Below are 21988 nucleotides of genomic sequence, written 5' to 3' on the forward strand. Positions count from 1 at the left end.
GAATTAAAACATCACCGAAGTACTTCCCGTTTACGCTACTACCTACAAGCTGAGTGCTCAGGTGCAGCTAAAAAGACTGACATCAGCAGGCAACTGCATCACCGAAGACGACAAAGCACTATTTTAGAGTGTGAAAATTCCGCAAGACCTGTGGATAAAACAAACCTGAAGAAGTTCAACACTTACTACATGGGTGGCAACTGACTGAAGACCAGGCAACACTGTGAAAGTTGTGTCTAAGGGTAGTCCTGAGGTTGGCATGTTGTCAAATTCAACTCAAAGTTAACAGAGCTATGGAGTACTTTTGTTTGTACTTAACTGAAACATTCTGCATATTATGTACACGTACTCCAGCATATTTCTCAATGTGGAACAGTGTAATCCTTTCAAACAAAAAAACCCAAACAAAATAAAAACACAGTATTTCACAGAATAGGCACTTTGAGGTACTAATTCCATTCCCAATCAAATAGCTTAAAACAATGTGGCAAATATTGACAAAACATTGGCAAAAAAATAAATCCATTGTCCAATGCCAAAGCTCAGGGATGATCACATCATTTTGCAATGAAAATCAGAGGCTCTACTCAACTCTCCAGCAGTACTTATTTATACAACTTTGTGGTACTAATTCCTTATTACCTTTCCCCTCAGTGGACCACCCAAATCCTGCCATTCAGTCACAAAAGGAAACTGACTTGACAGAGCATTTCATTTGGTTTCAAACAAACACTACTTCAGAGGCTTTTTACTTAGTTTACAGAAAACTTTCTTCTCCTCATCTTGCTCTTTGTGTCCAAATATATTCCCACTGCAGGTCCTTCAATCACTATACAGATCATTTCCACATAACAGATGCCACTGAATTTTTAAGGTTGAAACTGACAGCTGCTGATGTGTGTGTTTGTGTGTGTGTGTGTGTGTGTGTGTAGCTGTGCATTTGTGTGTGTGTGCTCCCGTGCCTAATTGCTTGAAACTCACACAGACAAACAAGGAGAGTTTTCTCAAGGAGGATTTTTTGTCCATCCTCATATCTTCAAGAGAGCATGTCACACTGAGGGAATTTGGGAGCTGAAGCGGTGCACTCATTAAAAGTGCTGCTCTAAGATTAATATTTGAATCATATACTGTAGGCTAGGTCTGAGGCAGTCAGTCTCTGGAGTACTGAATACTCCTGAATTTTGTTCTTATCATCTAATTTATTTAGTGTGGGTGAATGTCCTTTGCTCCGTTCACCTGCAAGATGTCCTGGTTGATGGCAGTTTCCATGGCAATAGCTGGCTCTGGAGGTTGGGGCTGGGCCGTCTCCCCACTGACCTGTTCAGACAGCTCTAGAAGTTGCTGGATGACATCTGTCACCCCCTCGCCGCCCTCTGAACCCCCAGGGGCTTGACCTGCCGTCTCAGGTTCCTGAGGGAGAAGAAGAGGGGGGCAGAGGGAGAAGATGGGAGGAAAGACGACGAAAAGAAATTCGACAAGGGGCTGTTTACAAGATCGACGGGAGACAGGACGCAATTTTAAAGCTGAATAATTTTTAGAAGGGGTTCTAAAAATTATTCAGTATTGGAGTACTGGGCATCACTGCACAAAACTTTAATTGGTGTCTACATCTATGTGGATCATTGACATTTTGATTTATTGTGGCTCACGCCAATAAAGACAGTGGTTACACATATTTAAGGTCACTTCGCCATATGTTAACTAGCATGTAACATTTAATAATGGTGGACTCATTAATAATCTTTTTCAACTTTTTGCCCACTGGGGCCTTATTACATGCAGCTGTTGCCCTTTTTATTTTTTCTGTCCCTGCCCCTGACACAGCCTGAGTCCAGCGCTATCATTTCAACATCATTAAACTGCAAATAATAATTAGCAATGGATCACCTACTCATAACCAAATAACAGTGACATTTAATTAACATTGTTGTAAACAAGAGACGCCATTAGTGCCTAAGAAGATTGACAGGTTCTTTAAACAGTATAAAAGGTCAGATTTGCTTGTTATGTGGCTGAATGAAAATTGTTAATACAAAACTGGGAGAGTGCTGTTCTTTTAGTGCAAATGAAGCTTTTAAGAGTTTTTGACGAAGGAAAATGGTATATTATCTACCAGTACGGGGAAAGATAAAAAACATCTTTGGAAAAACAAGTTATGTTTTATAAAGGAAAGACAGTGTAACAGAGGTGATCTTGTCAACGATCATGACAGTAGACGTGCAGTAAAAAGCAACTAACAAAACGTGTAGTGATTTTTTTTAAAGTTTAGAATGGAGTATTTTACATATTTAAACTAAATTACCTGGGTTTATCTGCGGTTGCGCTGAAGAATAGAATAAATCATAAGTGTATTAGTAGTATTGACCTCATTCACTGGGGTCAAAAGATTAACATACTTGAAATATACTCAAAGTGGATGAAGGTTAAGTTTAACTACATTTTTTGCTCATGCGTTCTGTATACTGTTTTCTTACCGGAGTGCTGGAGGGCACCTCGATCACAGAGATATGCATCTTGCTGATGTGGGCATTCAGGCTGCCCAACTTCTTAAATACGCAGCTGCAGTCCATACATGGGAACAGCGGCACGCCTTTTGTCTGTAAGAGAACATTGAACACATACAAGAAGACATTATCCCTTGCCGCTTTGTATTGTGCGTGTTTCGCCAGTGACTCACTCAAGTCACTGAAAATCTTGTATTTTAGAAAGAAATGTATGCTATTACCTCCATCTATCACAGACACCCCACGCAAATTGAGGTTGTGTTGTTAATATGTTAATACGTCTGCACAGGGATATGGCTGTCAGATGGTAGAACTCAGCCGACATCCCTGTTTTACCCAAATCCTGGGAGATTATAGACTGAGCACTACCACATAAATCAAGCTTTTAGATTTCCAACTCACACAGCGATGAGGTGAGATTATCATATGCATATCACCTTAAAGATAAAACAGTACTGCATTTGTTGCATTTGAAGTTGTGAATAATGAATGCCAGACATAAACTTCACTTTTTGCTCATATTAGTGGTCTTAGCATGAAGGCTGCTATATCAATATACAGTTTCCTAAAGAAATAAAGGGTAAATTGATATATTTATGTCTTTGTTTGCGAGTCAATTTCAAGTTCCTGTTAATAACTTGGGAACTGCTCAAGAGTGTGTGCTTTCATTTACAGGTATAAATGATGAGTGTTTACACCCCTTAGAGTCATTTATTATGATTAGAGTAACATGCAGTATGTAGGAGTAAGACACGGTTCTCTTGTGAACATCACCACCTGATGGCTCCTGGTTTATTGTATCATGATGTGGAGAATGCAAAGCAGACATGCACTAATATATGCCATCCCTCTTTAAGGGACACTTTGCCGATTTTCCACCAGGTCTGTGTCCCCACAGTGTGGGAAGTACGTGCAGATCAGCAGTATTAAGGCACCCCCTGTACCCTTAGCACCGGAGCTCCCCAACTATTCACTAGCCACAATCCATCGGATTATGCAAATTAACATGTTTCCCTTCATCCGGCGAGTTTTTGTTTACGGTACAGGTGGGGAGTTCCCAGCACCTATGGAAACCAAACACCTTTCATCTGCACACACTCCCCACATTGTGGTGACACAGACCTGGTTGAAATCGGCAAGTACCCCTTTAAAGGTCTATTGTGTAGGATTTCCCAACTTCCCACGGTCATGATAAACTTAGAAAAGTCATGGAATTATTAAAATCCTTCAAAAGTTGTGGAAAAGTTCTGGAATTTTGTTATGTATAAGGAAATTAAGTGTTACAGTAATCTTCAGTGGGTGACTTTCCCCATAATATAACAGCAAATTTATTTTATGTAGGCTGCCTGTTGAAATCTCATAGCTGGAATATGAGTTTGAGATACGAGAATATGAGAACATTTAGATTAGATTAGATTAGATTAGATTAGATTAGATTAGATTCACTTTATCATCCACCTTCAAGGAAATTTGTCTTTGGCTTCTCCAATACATTAACTTACAGACAAAAAACAAACCATTAGATACATCACACCATATAACAACAAACAAAATAGGAAAGTAGACAGGAAACAGCAGCAGCAGGTGAGAATATTATAACATACAGAGAATGCACTTAAAATGCTTTGGTTTCCCTGGTGCAGCCATTTTGCATTCAGTGCTTGTATGGAATATGGAAAAAAAAAAAAACATTTCTTATATATGCTCCAGCTCGCCCTCGGGGCCCTGAATCAGCAGCCAGATGGGCGCAATTCAAACTCTGAATTTAAGGGGTATGAGGCTTCCTAACTGTTACTCTGTTAAATATCTCACAGATTTGCTGTTGTGGCTTGCCAACCACCTTCCCTGCAACACCGACAATTGTGGAAAGCTTGTTTTTGTACTTCACACTCAAATTGCCATACCAAGCAGTTATATTAAACTGTAAAATACTTTCAACAAGGCCTCTGTATGCCATTTTAGAGTTATAACTGTAGGATTTAACATGTTGGCTCATAAATCCCAAAGTTTCCATACCTATGCCATGCACCGCTACTACTTTTAAATTGCGCTACAGTTTTGAAACGGAGCATATTTGTTTTATATATCGTGAATGTTCATGGACATTTTATTATGGGTTCTTGAAAAGTCATAAAGAAGTTCTGAAATTTTTGTCCATTAATGATGTGTGGGGACCTTGTGGTATCTAGCGATGAGGTTGTCGAACTGAAACCCTCCTGTGTGTCGTACATGCCAGTCTGTCAATCTTAGTAATAAGTGTCAGTTGTGTGCAGGTGCATGCTTTGACCACCACTGTATCTGTATTGGCAAGAAAGCAGTGTTGACTTTTAGAGAGAAAACATGGGAGGTTGTTGAATTTACCTTGGGACAAGCAAACCTGAAGAGCAGGAGACATTTAAATGGGTTAGGCAGATTTTTGGAGATTAATTTATTTTAAAAAGTCCTAGAAATCGAGTGGGTATGAGCAAGATGAAAAAGCAAGAGAAAGATTGGACCACTGACATCTATGACTGAAATGACAGCAAATGGTGGGTGGAAAACAAAGCTTTCAATGATTCTTCTTGTTAAAACCTGAATAGCAGTGTAGGCGTCGTAAGAAAAAAAACACAATAAGAGGAAATGTGAATGTTGAGTGTGCCACAACAACAAAAAAAAAGGAAAAAGAAAAAAAATCATGAGATAAGTTGATTGCATTTCTGTGACGGGCATGGTGAAGTGGACAATCAGTCAGAGGGCAGAGATTGTTTACAGGAAGTCTGTGAGTAAGGTGGCTGAACTGAGACAGGATGCATTTGAAGTATGTTTGTAAGAGCATATGAAGAAGCTCCAGTAAGGTGTTATCACCGACATAATGACAGGTATGTGGCAGCTGTGTTAAAGATGAGTGTGTGTACAACATATAGGAAACATGGTTGGACACCGAAGATAACTTCTCATGGTGCCAAGATGTGCGTTCACAAATGAAACACAAATGAGATGATGAAAACATCACTTAAGAAATGATGTCTATGGAGAAACAAGACGAGGCAAATGATGGACATCATTAACATAGAAAGGTGATTTTTTTAAGTTGTGTTCTGATGTCAGTGATTGCGCAAGTGAGGTTTGGTTGTTGATACAACAAGGGAGATTTTGAGAAACAAACAAAGGGTGAAATTCATTGTTTCACAAAATTGCAGAAAGAAAGTTTAGTGGGGTCACACATGGGTGGGATATGGGATAAACTTATAGTTGAGGTTTTTTTTTCTTTTTACTTTAATAACTTCAATGTAAAATAAGCCTTAGTAGTGCTAGTGCATAATGAGGGTTCATACAGCTAAGAGGTCCTTTACTACAAAAAGTCAGATTGATTTTCATTCTTATATAAAGCAAATATTGGGCTGTCAGTACTTCTGTGAAGTTGTGATGTCAGAATTATACAATGTAAAAGTAAAAAGTGTTGCTTAAGTGCTTTGAGCATTGAGCTTTGATTTGAGTGATTTTAAGACGCAGAAACGATGACCAATCAAAGCAGACTGGGCTTTTTGGGGAGGGGGGCTTACAGAGACACGTGCTGTAACAGAGCATTTCAGACAGAGGGTGAATACAGGTATATTCAGACAGACACTGTGAGAAAAGGAATGTGTTTTTGAAAATGAAAGTATATAAATATATTCTAGTTGAAAACCCAAATACAAAGGCAACCTTTAAGGCAAGTTAGTAGACTTATTAAGAGTTTTTAATGCCACACAGTATTATATTTAAAATCAATTTTACAACAGCCAAAATTAGAAAAAATGAAAAACAAGAACCAACATTTATTTTTATAATTAGCATTATTATTGTTTAATGTCTTAGGCTGAGGAACAATTTTCCCCAAATTCTTATTCAAATACATGAAAAAGTTTCCTGACTATACTTATGGGATTTCTTCGCCTTGATTCCTATCGTGGTTTGAAAAACTCTTTGCATAAAATACTCTAAGCCTTGTATAAGTTACCTTGTACTGGTCTCAGTCAGGCCAAGAAATCGAGGGCAAATAGCCAATTTTAGTTAAATCTGTGGGCCAACTTTTGAGGCCAAACAGTTGAACTACACGGTCATGTGATGCCCTGCAGCGCAAAAAGACCTTTTCTTACACAGGGGAAAAAAACATCGGTAATTACTTATTTTAAACATGCTACTAATTATTTTGAGATTTTAAATGGCAACATTAGAAAAACATATGATAAAAGCCTACTCGTAGCATTCTTAGACTTTTAAAAGATTGATTTAGGACATTAAATACCAATTAAGGCCTTATCTTTGGATGAATTAATTCAGTGACTTGAGGATCACAAGAACCTTGGTTATTCTATTGTTAAACCCCATAAAATATTAACTAGAAAATCTAAGTGAGCTGTCCCTGAAGTTTTGTGCAAAACAATTTCAAATGTCTAAAAGTGTAAATTATTTGCATGTTAGATGCATATGAATTGTAGTTAAAAATCAAGCACTAATAGAAGTTGAAGTATCACTTGAGGTGTAATAACTGAAAGCAAATGCTGTCAGAAGATTATATTCTGCAACTGATTTATGCCAGTTATTATGCTAATTATGTGCAGACAGTGTTACTGCCTCAACATGCCTACTCTCTACATGACCAAACACTTCAATGGATTTAACTATGATGATTTTACTCTCCTGGGTCCCGAGTATGCATCTGCTCATGAAATCTATTGCGAATAACGTCGTCTGACCATTATTTATTCATAAAGGAGGTCAATCTCTATCTGGAATGGGAAAGCTGAAGGACACTTGTGAAAATTAGATGCATTATTCAAATGATCCTGCTGTTTGGCTTTCCAGAAGTAATTCAATTAACTGGCCCCGTCATGGGCTTTTAGCGTGGAATACACAATCATATCTGCAAGTGAGGACAAAAAAATCCATGCCTCAATTAGTTCTAAATAGAGGTGGGCGATGTATTGAATATATTTTGATGTGTCACGGCTTGTTTTACGTGGGATGTATAAAATGACTACACAGCGAACATCAAGTCTGCTTTGTCACATCATTTTTTTATATCACCGACACAAGACTCGCTTCAGCCTTTCAGCTCTCTCGTTCTCTCTTATGGCTTTCTCTCTCTCACAAACACACAAAAAGGCACAGCAGCAAACACCTAAACTTTCTGTTCACTGCTAACAGCTACCTGTTGACCGGCAGCCTCGAGTTCACAGCAAAAACAAGCCGGGTGCTTCAAAATAAAAGCACCAGTCATTCTGTTGATTTGACTTTATAAAAACTTTATTACAACAGCACTTTCTTTAACTCTATTGCAATAGTATTATAATGAAAGTTATTTTGACAGTACTATATTTAACTTCATTACAACAGTACTTTATTTAACCTTATTTTATGAGTACTTTTTCACCTTGATTGTAACAATACTCTATATAACTTTATTTTAAAAGTCATTTGTTTAACTTTATTATAACAGTACTTTGAATGAAAGTACAGTTACTACTTCAACTTTACTGTGACTGTAGTTAATTTGATATTTTTTTATTTTAGTAGTCCACAGTAGTTTAGAGAGGTTTTCAACATATCAAGATATATATTGTGTATTATAAAAAAGCCTAAAAATATTGCAATATTATTTTTAAGCAATATCACACATTTAACCTATTTTCTTTTAAAAAAAAAAAAAAAGATAATTTGAACAATTACACCCTTAAAAAAATGTGCAACTTGAGCAATTTAGTATACAGTATGTAAACTTATATATAGGGACCCGCTGCACCTGCAGTATTGGAGATGATTGTGTTGCTTTACAATCAGGCTGACAGAAAGCTGACCCAATCCAGACCGTAGCCACATTACTGGAAGCAGTCATCAACAACACTCGGAGCTACTCCCACCACTGTCACTTCACCTGTTAGTTGGCTTTGATAACAACACTACAAAGCGACATCCAAACACAGGAGAATTCATTATCTGTCAACATGGACATTTGGAAACCCAGAGGGGACTTTGATGTGCACAATTCTTTCAGCTTCTCAACCACAGTTCAGCACTAAGAGGAAGTGAACTCAGTGACAGAGCATTGTTAAAGGGCAAAGTCCAAGCTAAATGAGGATGGGTAACTCAGAAAGGCTCTTTAAGATTGGCTGCTGTCTTTACAAAGGAGAAGAACCAACTGAGGAACAAAGAACTGCAATTTCATCTCATTCCCTTTCCAGCAGACAAACAATATTATGGCAAGGTGTCCTGTTGCACTGAAAATAACAAGCTGTGAGCTCGAGGGCAGGCAATTTAGTGAGTGAGTGAGGGAGGTGTACAAAAAGAAACATTTTGGACAGGAACCAGAATTTAAAAAAAAAAAGATACTGAATTACAGAAACCTGGTGAACAGCATTTTCTACATTTCTTCTGCGTGGTGCACATACACTTAAAAGGCAAAAGCAGCTGTTCAAGTCCATAACTTGAAACTATTTACCACTCTTGGCTCTCTTACGGGTATTTAGTTTTTAGTCTCCTGCTCTGCTCCTGCGAGCAAACAACAGGCACCTAAACTATCTGCCAACATTTCAATTTAACAGCACCATCTGCTTTTACTGACGGCTGCCTCATTCACTCCTTGAGTTCATACATTGTATACACAACTGAAACCCTTTAAGACATCGATCACGTTGTTACAGCACTGACACAGGAGTTATTTCTAATTGTTGCCAGATTCCACAAGGATTTAGGGAGGATTCAAGTTGAGATTGATCTGTCAAACCTGTCCTTCCATTAAAGACAGTGATGAAAACCGATGACATGCCATTTGGGGATTTTAAGATTACTGCCACTATTTTCAAGCTAAGTGGCAGTAATCCCATTGTTTCATTTGATTTACAACTTGTCCACAACTCAGATGGAAAAATAACTATGGTGTAATGTAGCTTATTTTATTGCTGCGATACATAACTACCTCATCCCAGATGGCATAACATAATGTAGAGATATTTCTTAGAGGCTACAGTATTTGAGGTTTGAGTATTTCACTTTCACACCTGCAGCACTGCGCTCTTACCTCAGAATGAACTCTCTGAACGTGGGAGTGCAGGTTCCCTTTCTGGGAGAAGGAAGCAGGGCAGAACATGCAGAGGTGTGGTTTCTCTCCAGTGTGTCTCACCATGTGAGTCTGCAGCACCACCTTCTGGTTGAAAGCCTTGCCGCAATGGGTGCACTTGTAGGGCCTCTCACCTGAAGGGAAGGGCAAGGTCAGATCAATAACAGGTCAAATAAGATGCTGAGGACACTGATGACCATTTCACTTGATTACAATTCCAAGAATCTAAATGAATAACTTCAATATAATATAAGTTAAATTGTGAAGACTAGGGGTGAATACAGAGAGTTTCTTTTAAGATGTCCACATTACTTGTCTCTATTGTTACATTCACATGAAAACACAACTCACATGACAAAGCTATTGAAGATTGTTACAGCGTTTGAAATTTGGACCTGAAAAATTCTGTGACTCCTTTCAAGAACAAACATTACTTTGTATCTTGCTAAAACAATGTCATTTCTTTATTATTTCGACAAAAAAATGTCAAAAACAAGCATTAGACTAAAAAAAGATTACTTGAGCACAATATGGTACACTTATCAACTATTCTGTGCATCAGATTGAGAGAGTGAGGTATATTGTATGTGCCTGTGTGTGTGTTTGTGTGTGTGTGTGTGTGTGTAGTCTCCCAAAGCCACTCTTAACCTCATCAGCTTAAGGGCTATTTGAGATTCAAAGCACAGAGGAATCAACTCCATCCACCATTAGTCATCCAGCCAGCCAGGCAACCAAACAAATTAACATGTGGATGATGTGTAAACAACACGTGGGTGGAAGCTACTGGCTACATTACCTGAACACAGGCGGCCCTACCAGGGAACATTCGTTATATTAATATTGAATTTTTTTTCCACACAACATCTCTGCATGACAGCTGAGTGAAGAACCGAGCGGAGGTGTAATATCCCTCAGAAATGGAGGGAAATCAAAGCAAACTGCTCAGGAGTTGGTGACATTATGTCATGGGTTCTCTGAGCAAGAATCGTTAAATGGGGATTGGATCTACGTAACCTAAACATGTAGCCACTTTTCTGTTATTTTTCACTCACCTGTGTGTATTCGTATGTGCCTAACGAGCTGGCTGGGTTTTTTGAAAGCCTTCCCGCAGTGATGGCAGCTGTTTGTGAACCCACTGCGGTCAATATTTTTCTTATAGTTTCTGGAACTAGAGCTCAGCGGCCTGCAGAGAAGGGTAAACACAAAAAAATGCCACGTTGGATTTATAGTGTTCCCACGCATTTTCACAGACAACATTTTAGAACTTTTCTATGAATATTCAAAGACACTTTAATAAAAATTTCCATAATTATTCACAATGTATAACACCAAAAAAACTGTACTTAAATCAAAATGTTAATTTCATTAAAGTGGTCCACAGCTACAGAGCAGTAGAGCTTCCAGAGTGGCGAGGTGACAGCCGACAGTTTGGCCCATTGATTAATTTGTACCTCCACAAAAAGGAATGCTCTGTATCCTGTTGTATGCCATGGCCGATAATGCACCACAGCTCATGAATATTTTTCACCAGTAAAAAGACCAGAAAGTTAATCCATAGAAAGTGTTGTTGTCTCTTGGTGGTCTAACTGCTGTTTCAGATGTCCCTGTATATCCGTGACGCACTGACATTGCCTCCTTGTTGCTGCATTTGGCATAAAAATTGGACAATAAAATGTAAAACAATGACTGTGGCTAGCTACATTCCCAAAATATCATTATCACAGTGGTTAGACTTTAAATTTCCTAAAAACACCATCCTCCCCGTTCTGTCTGTTAGCTGTTGGATTCATGTTTCACTTTTTATCTTCAAGCTGTTTTCCGCCTGACTCGATCAAAGGAAATAAATCAGCATCTCAAACCCTGTCTGACCTCATCTTGACGTGACACTTCATATGCTCCTTCAGGTGTACAATCGTCTTGAACTCCTTGTTGCAGGTTTTGCAGGTGTAGAACTTGATGCCGGACAGCTCCTTACGGTGCTCATCTAAGTGCAAAGACAGCTGGCTCTGAAGAACGAACTCATCACCACACTCCGTGCAGATCAGATTCTGCAGGGTGGGTGGCAAAGGTGTTTGAGAAGACAAACAGAGAGATTAAGTTCTTTCCGACAGCTAGTAAATGCAAAGCAATAACGGTTTTGTGACTGACTGGTCAGCCGACTAACCTCCTCCTTCTCGTGCAGCATGATGTGAGATTTGAGGCTGGCGATCCGGGAGAACTTCTTATTGCAGACGGGACAGGTGAAGTCAGAGGCTGTGTGTGTGGACTTGTGAAGTGTGAGGTTGAACTCCACGTTAAATGTCTGTGGGCACTGGTCACATCGATGAGGCTGCAAGGGAGAGACGAGAAGTTAAAGAAAGTAGTGAGGAATGTAAGTGTAAAAGATCTCAGACGGCTCCCTCTGCAGTTATGTCCTTGTGGGTAATTCTCATTCCAAATGGAGACAGATGAAGATAGGAGTCCCTGTAGCTCTTAAATTAATATGTCACCTTAACTGACTATACCATCTACATTTGCTGTGGACCTGGGAAGCATCCTACACATACTTTCCCCCCTGTCCTGCTTAAGTGTCTCCTCGAATCATAGACAGACTAAGCAAAGCAAGGTGCCTTAAAACATAAAATTTCAATATATCATCTGATCATAAATAAAGTTTTTTATGCAAGTTGAGAGAGACAAACAGAAAGAGACATAAAGAGAAAAAACACAGTGGCATACAAGTAAGCACTATTATCAGACAACAAAAAATATATATTTCCCATGAGGCAGAAATAGCCTCAATATTAAATTCCATTTTTTAGAGGAGCTGACTGACTTAATTTCAGAGTACTTTCAGACTGAGGTGAAGGCCAAGAGCAACGCTGACACCAGTGAGTCTGACTCAGAGAGAGCACGAGGCTGCTTGTCCTCAGCCTGGAGAGAGTGCCTATGTAAAAGGAACACGGTGGCCTTGAAATTGAAATGGCTCGCAACTACAGGTGCAGCTGCAAATGAAGCGAGGTAGAGTTCTAATATTGTCATTTCATGCCAGAGGAGATGGAAGCTTTCCTTGTTTAAATATCAAATAGCATGAAGTGCAGAACCTAACCTTGTTAACTTGTCTGTCATTATGTGTGACATTGTCTGCATGTGAGTGTGAGAGAGAGAAAGCATGACGGAGAGAGTGAGGGAGGGAGAGTGGCTCAGATGGATCTTAAAAGGGGCAGAGGGCAGAGACGCAGCTGGTAAACAGAGAGAAGAGGGCACTCTTAGACACTAAAGGGTGAATAGACAAATATTCAAAATTGAATTAATAACTACAAAGATCTGTATTAAACAACATGAATAAATACAAATTAATTCTATGTGTGTACTTTTATAAAAATGCATTATTAATCAAAGATATAATTTCCCCCACCAAAAACATCTGTTTCTCCTTAAAAGAGATAATCCCCATACAAATTACCAGGCTATGCTCGGCCCAAGAGTAGCCACTAAAAAAGTGTAAAACAGAATTTGGAGAAAGTCATTGTTTTGCAAGTCACAAGCAAGTCCCCAGTCAAAACAGAAAAGTCCCTGGTCAAGTCCCAAGTTCAATGCTTTTAAAATGTGTATTTACTTGTTAAAAAAAAAAAAGTCTGTCAGAAGTTGTTGCGTCTCTGACTGTAATTTTTTTAACAAAACATACTTTTTAACCTATGGGCTTGGTCACGAGTCACAGATGTTGAAATCCAAGTCAATTTGCATGTCTTTTTGGATTTTTCCAAATGGAGTATAAAGTCATTAAATTTGTGACTTGAGTCTGACTCAAGTCCTAGTTAGTAACTCAGAGACCCCTCAGTTGAATGAGACTGCTTCAAGTCGTGCAGTCTGGTTTGGTTTTTTTTGTTGTTTTTTTTGCAAGTCAGTGTGCTGTGAAGTGTACTTCTGGGCATGTTCCCGTTGCCAGATTTTGGAGCAGAGTGAGCGATCTTGACTTGCATGCTGCTCTTTGACACAGAGCTGCGGACGTGCATATACCTGTCACAGAGGGAGAGAGAAACTGCTCTTCTGCTCAGAAGTGCTGAGATTACAGCTCACAGCAAGTTACTATGCTGCAGTCTCTGGCTTTTGTTTTATATCTAACGTCAGCAAAAAAAAATGATGCTGCACATTAGTGATCTGTAACTTTTTTACTATATTACGATACGAATGATCACTAAACTGAGCCCCATCAAACTCTAAAACTTTATCAAATTTTCCAATTTAATTTTATTTATAAAGCACTTTATCACATATCATAATCTTCCACAGAGGGCTTTCTGTCCATGAACCCTTACAGCAGATAAGAAAAAAAAAAAAAAAACTTTAACAGAGGAAAAGATAATATAATAATTAACATGGAAAACAAAACAAATTGCCAAAAATTTGCATTGAACTGCCTAAGTCCTCTGACCCATCTGGTGACTCAGTGGATGCTAACTGCAAACATTAATGTTTTTTAGTTAGGGCAATATGTATTTTAGGGTTTTCCTCTAGGGCCACAAAATATGGGAGGAGGGAATGGAAATTCAAACAAATAGCCACAGAAACCGATTTTCTATTACTGGCCAGTGAGCACTGCAGCAGAGGAAACTGTGGTTGTGATCTACAAGAAGGGGAGGGAGAATCTTTGCTGTGTTATTTAAGACTGTGTCTGGGCACCACAGAGGAAGAAAGAAGAAGTCAGGGGGGTGGGGGTTGGATTTAGCAACTTCAGTCCTTCTTAGCAAATTGTCAGTTATAGTTCTGCTATAACTGTGCTGCACCATCACAATATAAAAAAAGACCAGTAATGCCATGCAACAAAGTAACTGTATGCTTTCCCCACGGCAGATTCGCTCTAGTTGTATTATGAGTGAAGCAGCCATTCACACAATATCTTCCACATTGATTTTTTTCTTTCAGACTGTGACACTGCAATCCAACAATAGTTCCCACTGTTCAAACTTCAGGAGCAGAGAACATGTTGTGCTTTTCCACTTCATTGCTTCCCAGATATAGCACACAAGACATGTCGGAAAAAGCCTAGCATCAAGTCTTATTTAGCAGCAGTTTATTTCATCAGCTGAACTGAGACTGTGCTCATTTACAGATTAAGTGTCAGCAAACACCCTGCTTACTGAAAACATGTGGTGATGCAGAGTGTTGTGGCTCTATTGTCATGTTGCATAAGGACAAGTAACTGACCCCAGATGTGTTCTGTATGAAGAAAATATGAGAGGATGCCCACCATACTGCTGGTTACAGCATATTCCAGGAGCTTTGGAAGCAGCTGACACCAAATGTTGTGATTGGAAGATGAGACCTGTGCTGAATCTGTGAGTTAACGACAGAAACAATGGCATCTACAGCAGCTTTAAACATCCACATTGTGAAAAATCATCTGAGCTGAAAAATCCAGGACACCTGCTTTTCACTGTGAGCCACCAGCTTGGCCCAAATCCAGCCTGTAGCTGTGGCTCTTAACCACTCCAGCAGGTTAGTTATCCTCATCACCTGCATCGTACTCTGGTGGATATGACAAGTGGAGTGTCCTCTTATCACGTAAAGTGTCGAGTTTTTGTTGTGCATACAAGTGCACTGCAAGGTCAATTCGTGTTTTCACCGTTTCATCACTAGAAAGTAACTGTTCACGATCACTATCTCCATTCATATTTCAAGAAGCTATAAATTATATTCACTCAGAAAATAAGCCTGAAAAGCTGGCAATCAGAACAGAAGTACAGAGAGTTGTTGCTATGGAGATGATACATCTTCTCATCTAATTGCATTGGTGTGAACAGGCAGGTTTTCAGAACGTTGCTCACTGGCACATTGCAGATACTTGCATGTTTCAACTCGTCTCATCACAAGTCTTTGGTTTGAACTGGGCTCAAATGCCTGTATACATCAACCAGAGCTGCACTGTGAAAACTGCTGGGATGCATGACGTGGTTCCTGTCTTTGCATTGTATCACAGCATCTTCCTGAACTTTCTGGCTGTCTTAAATATGAAATATCAGCCTTTTCAAAGAAAACTGAAGGTCAAATAGCAAACATCCTTAATAATCCCCCATTGGTACACTGCAAATACTGTAACGCAATTACTCCATAAATATTTTGTTTGATGGATCATGTCTGAAATGTAATTTCTAAATCAAAGCACTGAAAGCATTAATCTGAATGTGACTTTAACCCTTTGAAACCTGGAGCATAATTAGTTTTCTTGTGCTGCTTTCAGATGCCTTTCTTTGGTATTTAAACCTTTGAACACTGAGCAAAGTGGTTTTAATTCTTTTTAAAAACACTGGGGAAAATAAATAAGAAACTAATAAGAAAAAAATAAGCTCAACAAATTGCAATAAATTAGTAGATTTACAATTTTAAAAAACTCTGTAAAAAAAAAACTGCTTAGGGAAAAAAAAGAAATAGACCAGGGAAAACTATTTATGATAATAATTGCATTTATTGTTCTAATTTTATAAGCATTTTTTTCAAGGCCATTTGCTTGTTTGCTTTGTTTTGTTCTTGTTTTTTTTTTGTTTGTTTTTACTTATTTTCAGGTAATTCTCTTATTTCATGTTTTTAAACTTATTTTCTTGTACTTTTTTCTAATTTATAGCAATTTTTTTTTATCATTTCTTAATATCCCTCTATGTTTTTGAAGCCCTTCGCTCAAGTTTCAGTGGGTTGAAAAAAAAAAAGCAATCAGCTGCTAAGAGAGGCTAATTATAACAATAATGTGACCACGAAGTGGCTGTGGTTCAGCTGGCCAGATTCAAGACGTGTATGTGTGGAATCACAACAAGAAGACGATTACATGTGCTGATGAAGGAAAGCATACTCTTCCGACATTGTCTTCCTACACAAAGGACAAATAGTGTAAAAATGAGTTATGGCTATGACTGCCGACACTTGCGTGCTGCTCTTACCTTGTCGTTGATCTCGTGTTCACGGAGATGCTTCTGCAGCTGGCTCCCAGTGGTGCAGATCTGGGAACATATTGAGCACTTCTTGTCCTTGAGCTCTCCATCGCTGAAACCTTCCGCCTTATTGTCACTGGGATCTGCATTTGATGGAGTGTAAGTGAGAACACTTAAATGTCTTAATTTGGTTCAAGAGGCTTTCTCATGAAAAGAATAACTGAAGTACATGAAACAGTGCATTTGGTACTTCAGTTACATAAGTGCTGCGTTTAGTGGCATTGTGTTTATGAAACTTAATTTTTATATATGCATTATAATATCGCTAGCTGGAATTTAGTTTTGGCAGATACTGATGTGGTTATACACAAAGCACGCACACACTGATTTAGCATCCGTGTGTTCAGTGTTTCTCAAAGTGGGGTTAAGGCACTAAGGCAGTTTCAGAATTAAATGGGATAAGACTGCTTTACTACAGAAAAATATGACCAAACAATGCAAGGGAAGGTTTGTTACATTACTTTGAGTTGTATTGTTTGTTTACTGGCATCCCCTTTAGTTGTAGCTTTGGCAATAACTTCCTGGGGTCCATATAATGTATCTGTAAAATTACACAGTACAACACTGAACAGAAGCTTAATCTTCAACAACGCTAACTCTGACAGCAATAATTCTGAATTCAGCCTGCTGGTATTTTTCTGTTACTAGGCATTTTTAGGTTTTATTGTTAAACATACTCTTCAGGGGCTATTCTTAATTTATCAGACAAGGATGGGGGGTGACATCATTTTTTGGTTTTTATTTTGAGCCTTTCCGAATCTACAAATATTTTTCCTTGAGTGACTGGTTTAATGTATGCTTGGCCCTCCCTTAATTGTAAATTAGTTTTTAGATTTTCAAAATGTACCATTTGATGATTCAAAATTAAAAGTTTAAAGTAAAAAGTTTCAGATGAAATCCTAGGGTTCAAGGTTTTGTTTTTTTTAGTCTTGCTTTGCATGCTGGTTAGTTTATTTGTGGCAAAAAAAATAATAAGACATGTATAATAAAGTGATTCTGATTAAATTTTATTTTAAACTTTAAACTTTAAACGTTTTGTTTTTGTTTGTTTTTTGCCGGAAGCGTTCATCCCTCCTGATGTGTTTTCAAGGACGATTAATAATAATTTCTGGTTTTCAGTTTCCGGCTATGCTAAATGATTTGAAAATCATCAAATAAATGCAACATACAGCCATGTAAAGTTGAATAACCCTTCCCCCAAGCTAAAATTAAAAACATTGTTCCCTCCCCAGTCCTTCAAAAAAATTGACATGCCTCCCCTTTTTGCACCACCACCGTCCTTCTCATTAATAACAAACAGTCCCTAAAATATAGTGATATCACCCAAAAGTATAGATGGTTATTGTGTTGGGTTGCTGTATTTAACTAATACAGTAGTCTATGTTAAAAAAAAAAAACACACCAAAAGTAAGGTTTGAGTAAATAATGGATGTAAATGCATTTATAAAAATGCATTTGTAATCTTATGTAAAAGAGGTTTCTATCATGTAATGTTCATCTGTGAACCTGTTGTGTTTCTCATGCAGACACTCAACAGTTTGGTTCCACACGCCCATCTTTGCTGTCACTGTCTCAGGCATTTCTGAGACGGTATATCACTGACGTATGATAATAATAATAATAATAATAATAATAATAATAATAATAATATAGTTCACGTAATTTGTAGAACACTTTTCAAGCAAAATGGCAAAGTGCTGGCCAAAAGAAAAACACAAGAACAGTTATTATGAAACATGCATAGACCTACACACATACACGTGTGCACACAAAGATATACACATATGTATGCAACACTTCAATACAGGATAGGTAAACAGACTCGATGTGAGATCTCTATTGAACGCTAACGTGAGGCGGTTTTGTTTCTACAGTAAACTACAGTATACCCATCAGCGATATCATGTGGTTTATGTACCACTGAAGTTATCCCTTTACTGTGTCTATCGAGTCATGATAACGGAGCTAAATTATACAGTATTCCGATGACACCAAAACGACAACACACCACACCCATGACACATCTCTATAGCGTATATAAACACTTGTTTAGGACCATGTTCATGCGTGAATGTGACAGCTTTCTCTGGCAAACGTTTTCACAGCTGGACCCTGAGCAGCTAGACAGCCTCGCTACAGAGCTTCTCAGGATCAAAACAATGGCCAACATTTTGGCGTGTTAGCTTACAAAGCTAACGGTAGCAAAGCGAGCTAGTTAGCAACAACAAGCTAACAACGAATAACTAAGTGTAACGAAATAAAGTGTAAAAACCGCACAATAACTAACACTACACGAGACCGCGGTTCTTCCCCTCGTGGACACCAATTTAGACTGGAAGCCAATAAGAAGAGCCACCGAAACGTTATTAATATCATTCCGCCTCAATCACTCCTTCGCAGCACAAAGCAAAGCCCACCCGCAATACTATATCCGGGGACTATATACACTACATTGAAGTGTTATTATATGCGATACAGAGATGTTTGTCCAAACAATAACACGTTATTTGGATAGCCCATAATTTGTATTTTTTATTCGTTGCATTTTGGTACTTGTTACCTGTTTCGTCGCTGCTTTTAACTCTGTTCAATTTGCGAGGCCGGCCCCGCGGCATAGTTCCAGTACTCAGGGCGGGTGTGCTGTGAACGATTTGCTTTTCAAAATGGCGACTCGGTCATCTGTAGACAGCACCGTCCCCATGAAGACACACAGCTGCATGGAGTAGGGAGACATCTACCGTTTGGTTTATCGCACAGGCATCTTCAGGTGCACACAAAACAACTTTTGTTTTACTGATAAGGGAGTGAGCTGACCCATAATTATGATGAAATAATAAATAACATATCTAAAGAAAATGCACCTTCAGTGTGAGTTTAGTACTTTTTTTGTGGTAGTAAAATAATCGATAAAAAGGCATATCCTCCCATAAAAATAATTTAGCAACATACAGGCTACATATGGGATATATCAGGCCTTATTGAAATTATTTCGATATAAAATATCACTATTAACCAACCATATGTTAACTATAAACAGTGAATATTCCTAAATCATTTTCAGTTTAACAAGGGGAGCAATAGGGGCCCGTCACTAAGTTTTGCCCGCAACCTTATAGCAAATTAATCTGGACTAATCTTAATCTAAACTTTAAGATACAGAGTAAATAAAATACCATAAGTAAACTATTACAAACACACACAATTCCCAAGACAAACATTAATGGGCAGTTCTGGTGGAAGAAAACATCGCAAAGTAACTCAGTATTAATTGCCAGGGACTCGTATTGTAGAGATAATAGTGGAATATTACTGACACCATAGGAAATATAAAATACCATAACATACTGTATGATAAATTAACCCAGGACATAGTTTAAGTCCCTTAAAGTATTAGACATAAAAATCTCATAAAGTTTGATATTATAGTCCTGCACTCACAACAAAGTGCCATAAACAATAGCATATTGATTTTTTTTTTTTTTTGCAAGAAGGTTTAGGGCATAGTTGTAAAATAACTTTACTATCCAGTCAACACCAGCAGAGGGAGGCAGTGAGTTATGAATAGCTTCGGTCATTTATAGGCCAATAATCCCAGAGATGCCAACAAGCTGAGCTGGTGTTCCTGTATAGGGCTGTGTTTGTGATCTCAACTGCCTGAAAGATGTGTTTCACTCAAACCTCCCCTGGATCCGAAAGAGTTAATGATATCCAGCGAATTGGTATACCCATGCGATAAACATCCTACCTAACACTTGAAATTGATCTAAAATTCCAACTGAAAGACCAACTGGCAGCTCACACACCCACACAGGATGACTTTGATGTTTCAGACTGGTTCCATGTCTCATTTTAGATGCTTTTCCTTGAGTGTTTGTAATCTGGTGTTGGTATGATAACATCTCTCTCATACAGTAGGCTACATTCACAATGGCAGGAAGTCACGGAATGTATGTTTTTAATTGATACAGACAGGGACGCTATATATAGATTACAGACCATTAGGGAGCTGTGGGATAAAATAAAAGAAGAATGAGTGAGCGTGGATGTCCAGGGTGCTTGAAAAACTGCACGTATTAATTTGTGTGGGTTCATTGTTCTATTATCTTTAATACATCCCACAGGGCTCCATTAGATCTCACCACTAGTGAAAAATCATTAATTTTCACATCGTCAAAAACGAAAAAGTCAGGAACATTTAGATCTGTTGTTAAACGTGTCTACTGCAGGCTACGGTGTCAGCTCATGTGATGGGAGTGTATTATTATCATTCAGTGCCTCCTAATTACAATGAAGTGACGTTGGTTGAAACCTGCATGTTCCATCTGATGGACCACAGGTTACTGTTCTTTGGCACATCCACAGGTGATGTTTAGAGCTCATGCTATTCTTCATGCTTGTGCCAAAACATTGTACTTAAGGAAGCTCCAGTGTGCGGACCTTTGTTAATGTTTTGATTATCCTTGTGTATCGGACCCGCACCTGCTCTACACAGCAACTGCATTGTTTTTCAAAGAGTTAGCTTACTGTTACCACTAGACAGATAGATAGACAGACAGATAGACACAGACGGGCAGACAGACAGACAGACAGACAGACAGACAGACAGACAGACAGATAGATAGATAGATAGATAGATAGATAGATAGATAGATAGATAGATAGATAGATAGATAGATAGATAGATAGATAGATAGATAGATAGATAGATAGATAGATAGATAGATAGATAGATAGATAGATTCTCCACATTTCATAAGGTGCAGCATCCCCAAAAACACAGGTTTAGTTTCACTGAAAAAACAATTTTCACTTTCACATTTTTATAGCTTGAACTGCTGGGACAATTGTTTGGTGCACTTTGCATATTTCTTGTTCATCAGATGTTATTTCTCTCAATTTACATTCATTGTTTTTGCTTCAAAACAAGTTTGACAATATTCCATATTATTAAATATTCCATTCAGAACACTGCGTCCAGAAATGCATACTATATGGCACAAAAGCAAGGGTGCACATTTCGTTTCAATTTGGGGAGGAAACATATGAAAGTTCTCCACCGGCTAATTTTCCTGCATTCTAGTGAGCGTTATGCACAATGCACAAATGTGTGTGTTTTCTTCATCAATTAATAGTGGAAATATTAATTTAATTTTGCTAATGCAAATGTTCTGAATATTGGGACGAATCCCCTGCACCCCCCAAAATCAACGCTTATGCACATGTGCCATACTACACAGTAGTTTTGTGCAGCTGACATAATGTGCATTATATATATATATATATATATATATATATATATATGATCTCTGCATGCACATGCATTGTAGTATAATGCTTCAGCAAATCATTAAAGAAACATCCTCTAGTGCACACTTAATGTCCAAATATTTATTTATTCATTGAACCCATGTTTAATCAGGTAGGACCAGTTTGACTAGTTCAGA

The 21988-nt window shown here is 38.2% G+C and overlaps 1 protein-coding gene across 1 annotated transcript in view; it reads right to left on the bottom strand.

Moving 5' to 3' along the window:
• znf236 (zinc finger protein 236) overlaps window positions 1-19219 on the bottom strand; it is a 61139-nt gene extending 41920 nt beyond the window's left edge. Inside the window, exons 1-8 of the mRNA XM_042489830.2 lie at window positions 19105-19219; window positions 16494-16627; window positions 11747-11911; window positions 11452-11630; window positions 10635-10765; window positions 9544-9716; window positions 2475-2597; window positions 1237-1410 (exon numbers count right to left, since the gene is read on the bottom strand). Coding sequence (XP_042345764.2) covers window positions 1237-1410; window positions 2475-2597; window positions 9544-9716; window positions 10635-10765; window positions 11452-11630; window positions 11747-11911; window positions 16494-16627; window positions 19105-19159 — 1134 coding nt within the window. The 5' untranslated portion in view covers window positions 19160-19219. The remainder of the gene's footprint in view (window positions 1-1236; window positions 1411-2474; window positions 2598-9543; window positions 9717-10634; window positions 10766-11451; window positions 11631-11746; window positions 11912-16493; window positions 16628-19104) is intronic.
• Window positions 19220-21988: the final 2769 nt, after the last annotated feature.

The sequence above is a fragment of the Plectropomus leopardus genome, chromosome 11 (genome assembly GCF_026936395.1).
Source record: "Plectropomus leopardus strain MGB_pleo_1.0 chromosome 11, ASM2693639v1, whole genome shotgun sequence".
NCBI classification, from domain to species: domain Eukaryota; kingdom Metazoa; phylum Chordata; class Actinopteri; order Perciformes; family Serranidae; genus Plectropomus; species Plectropomus leopardus.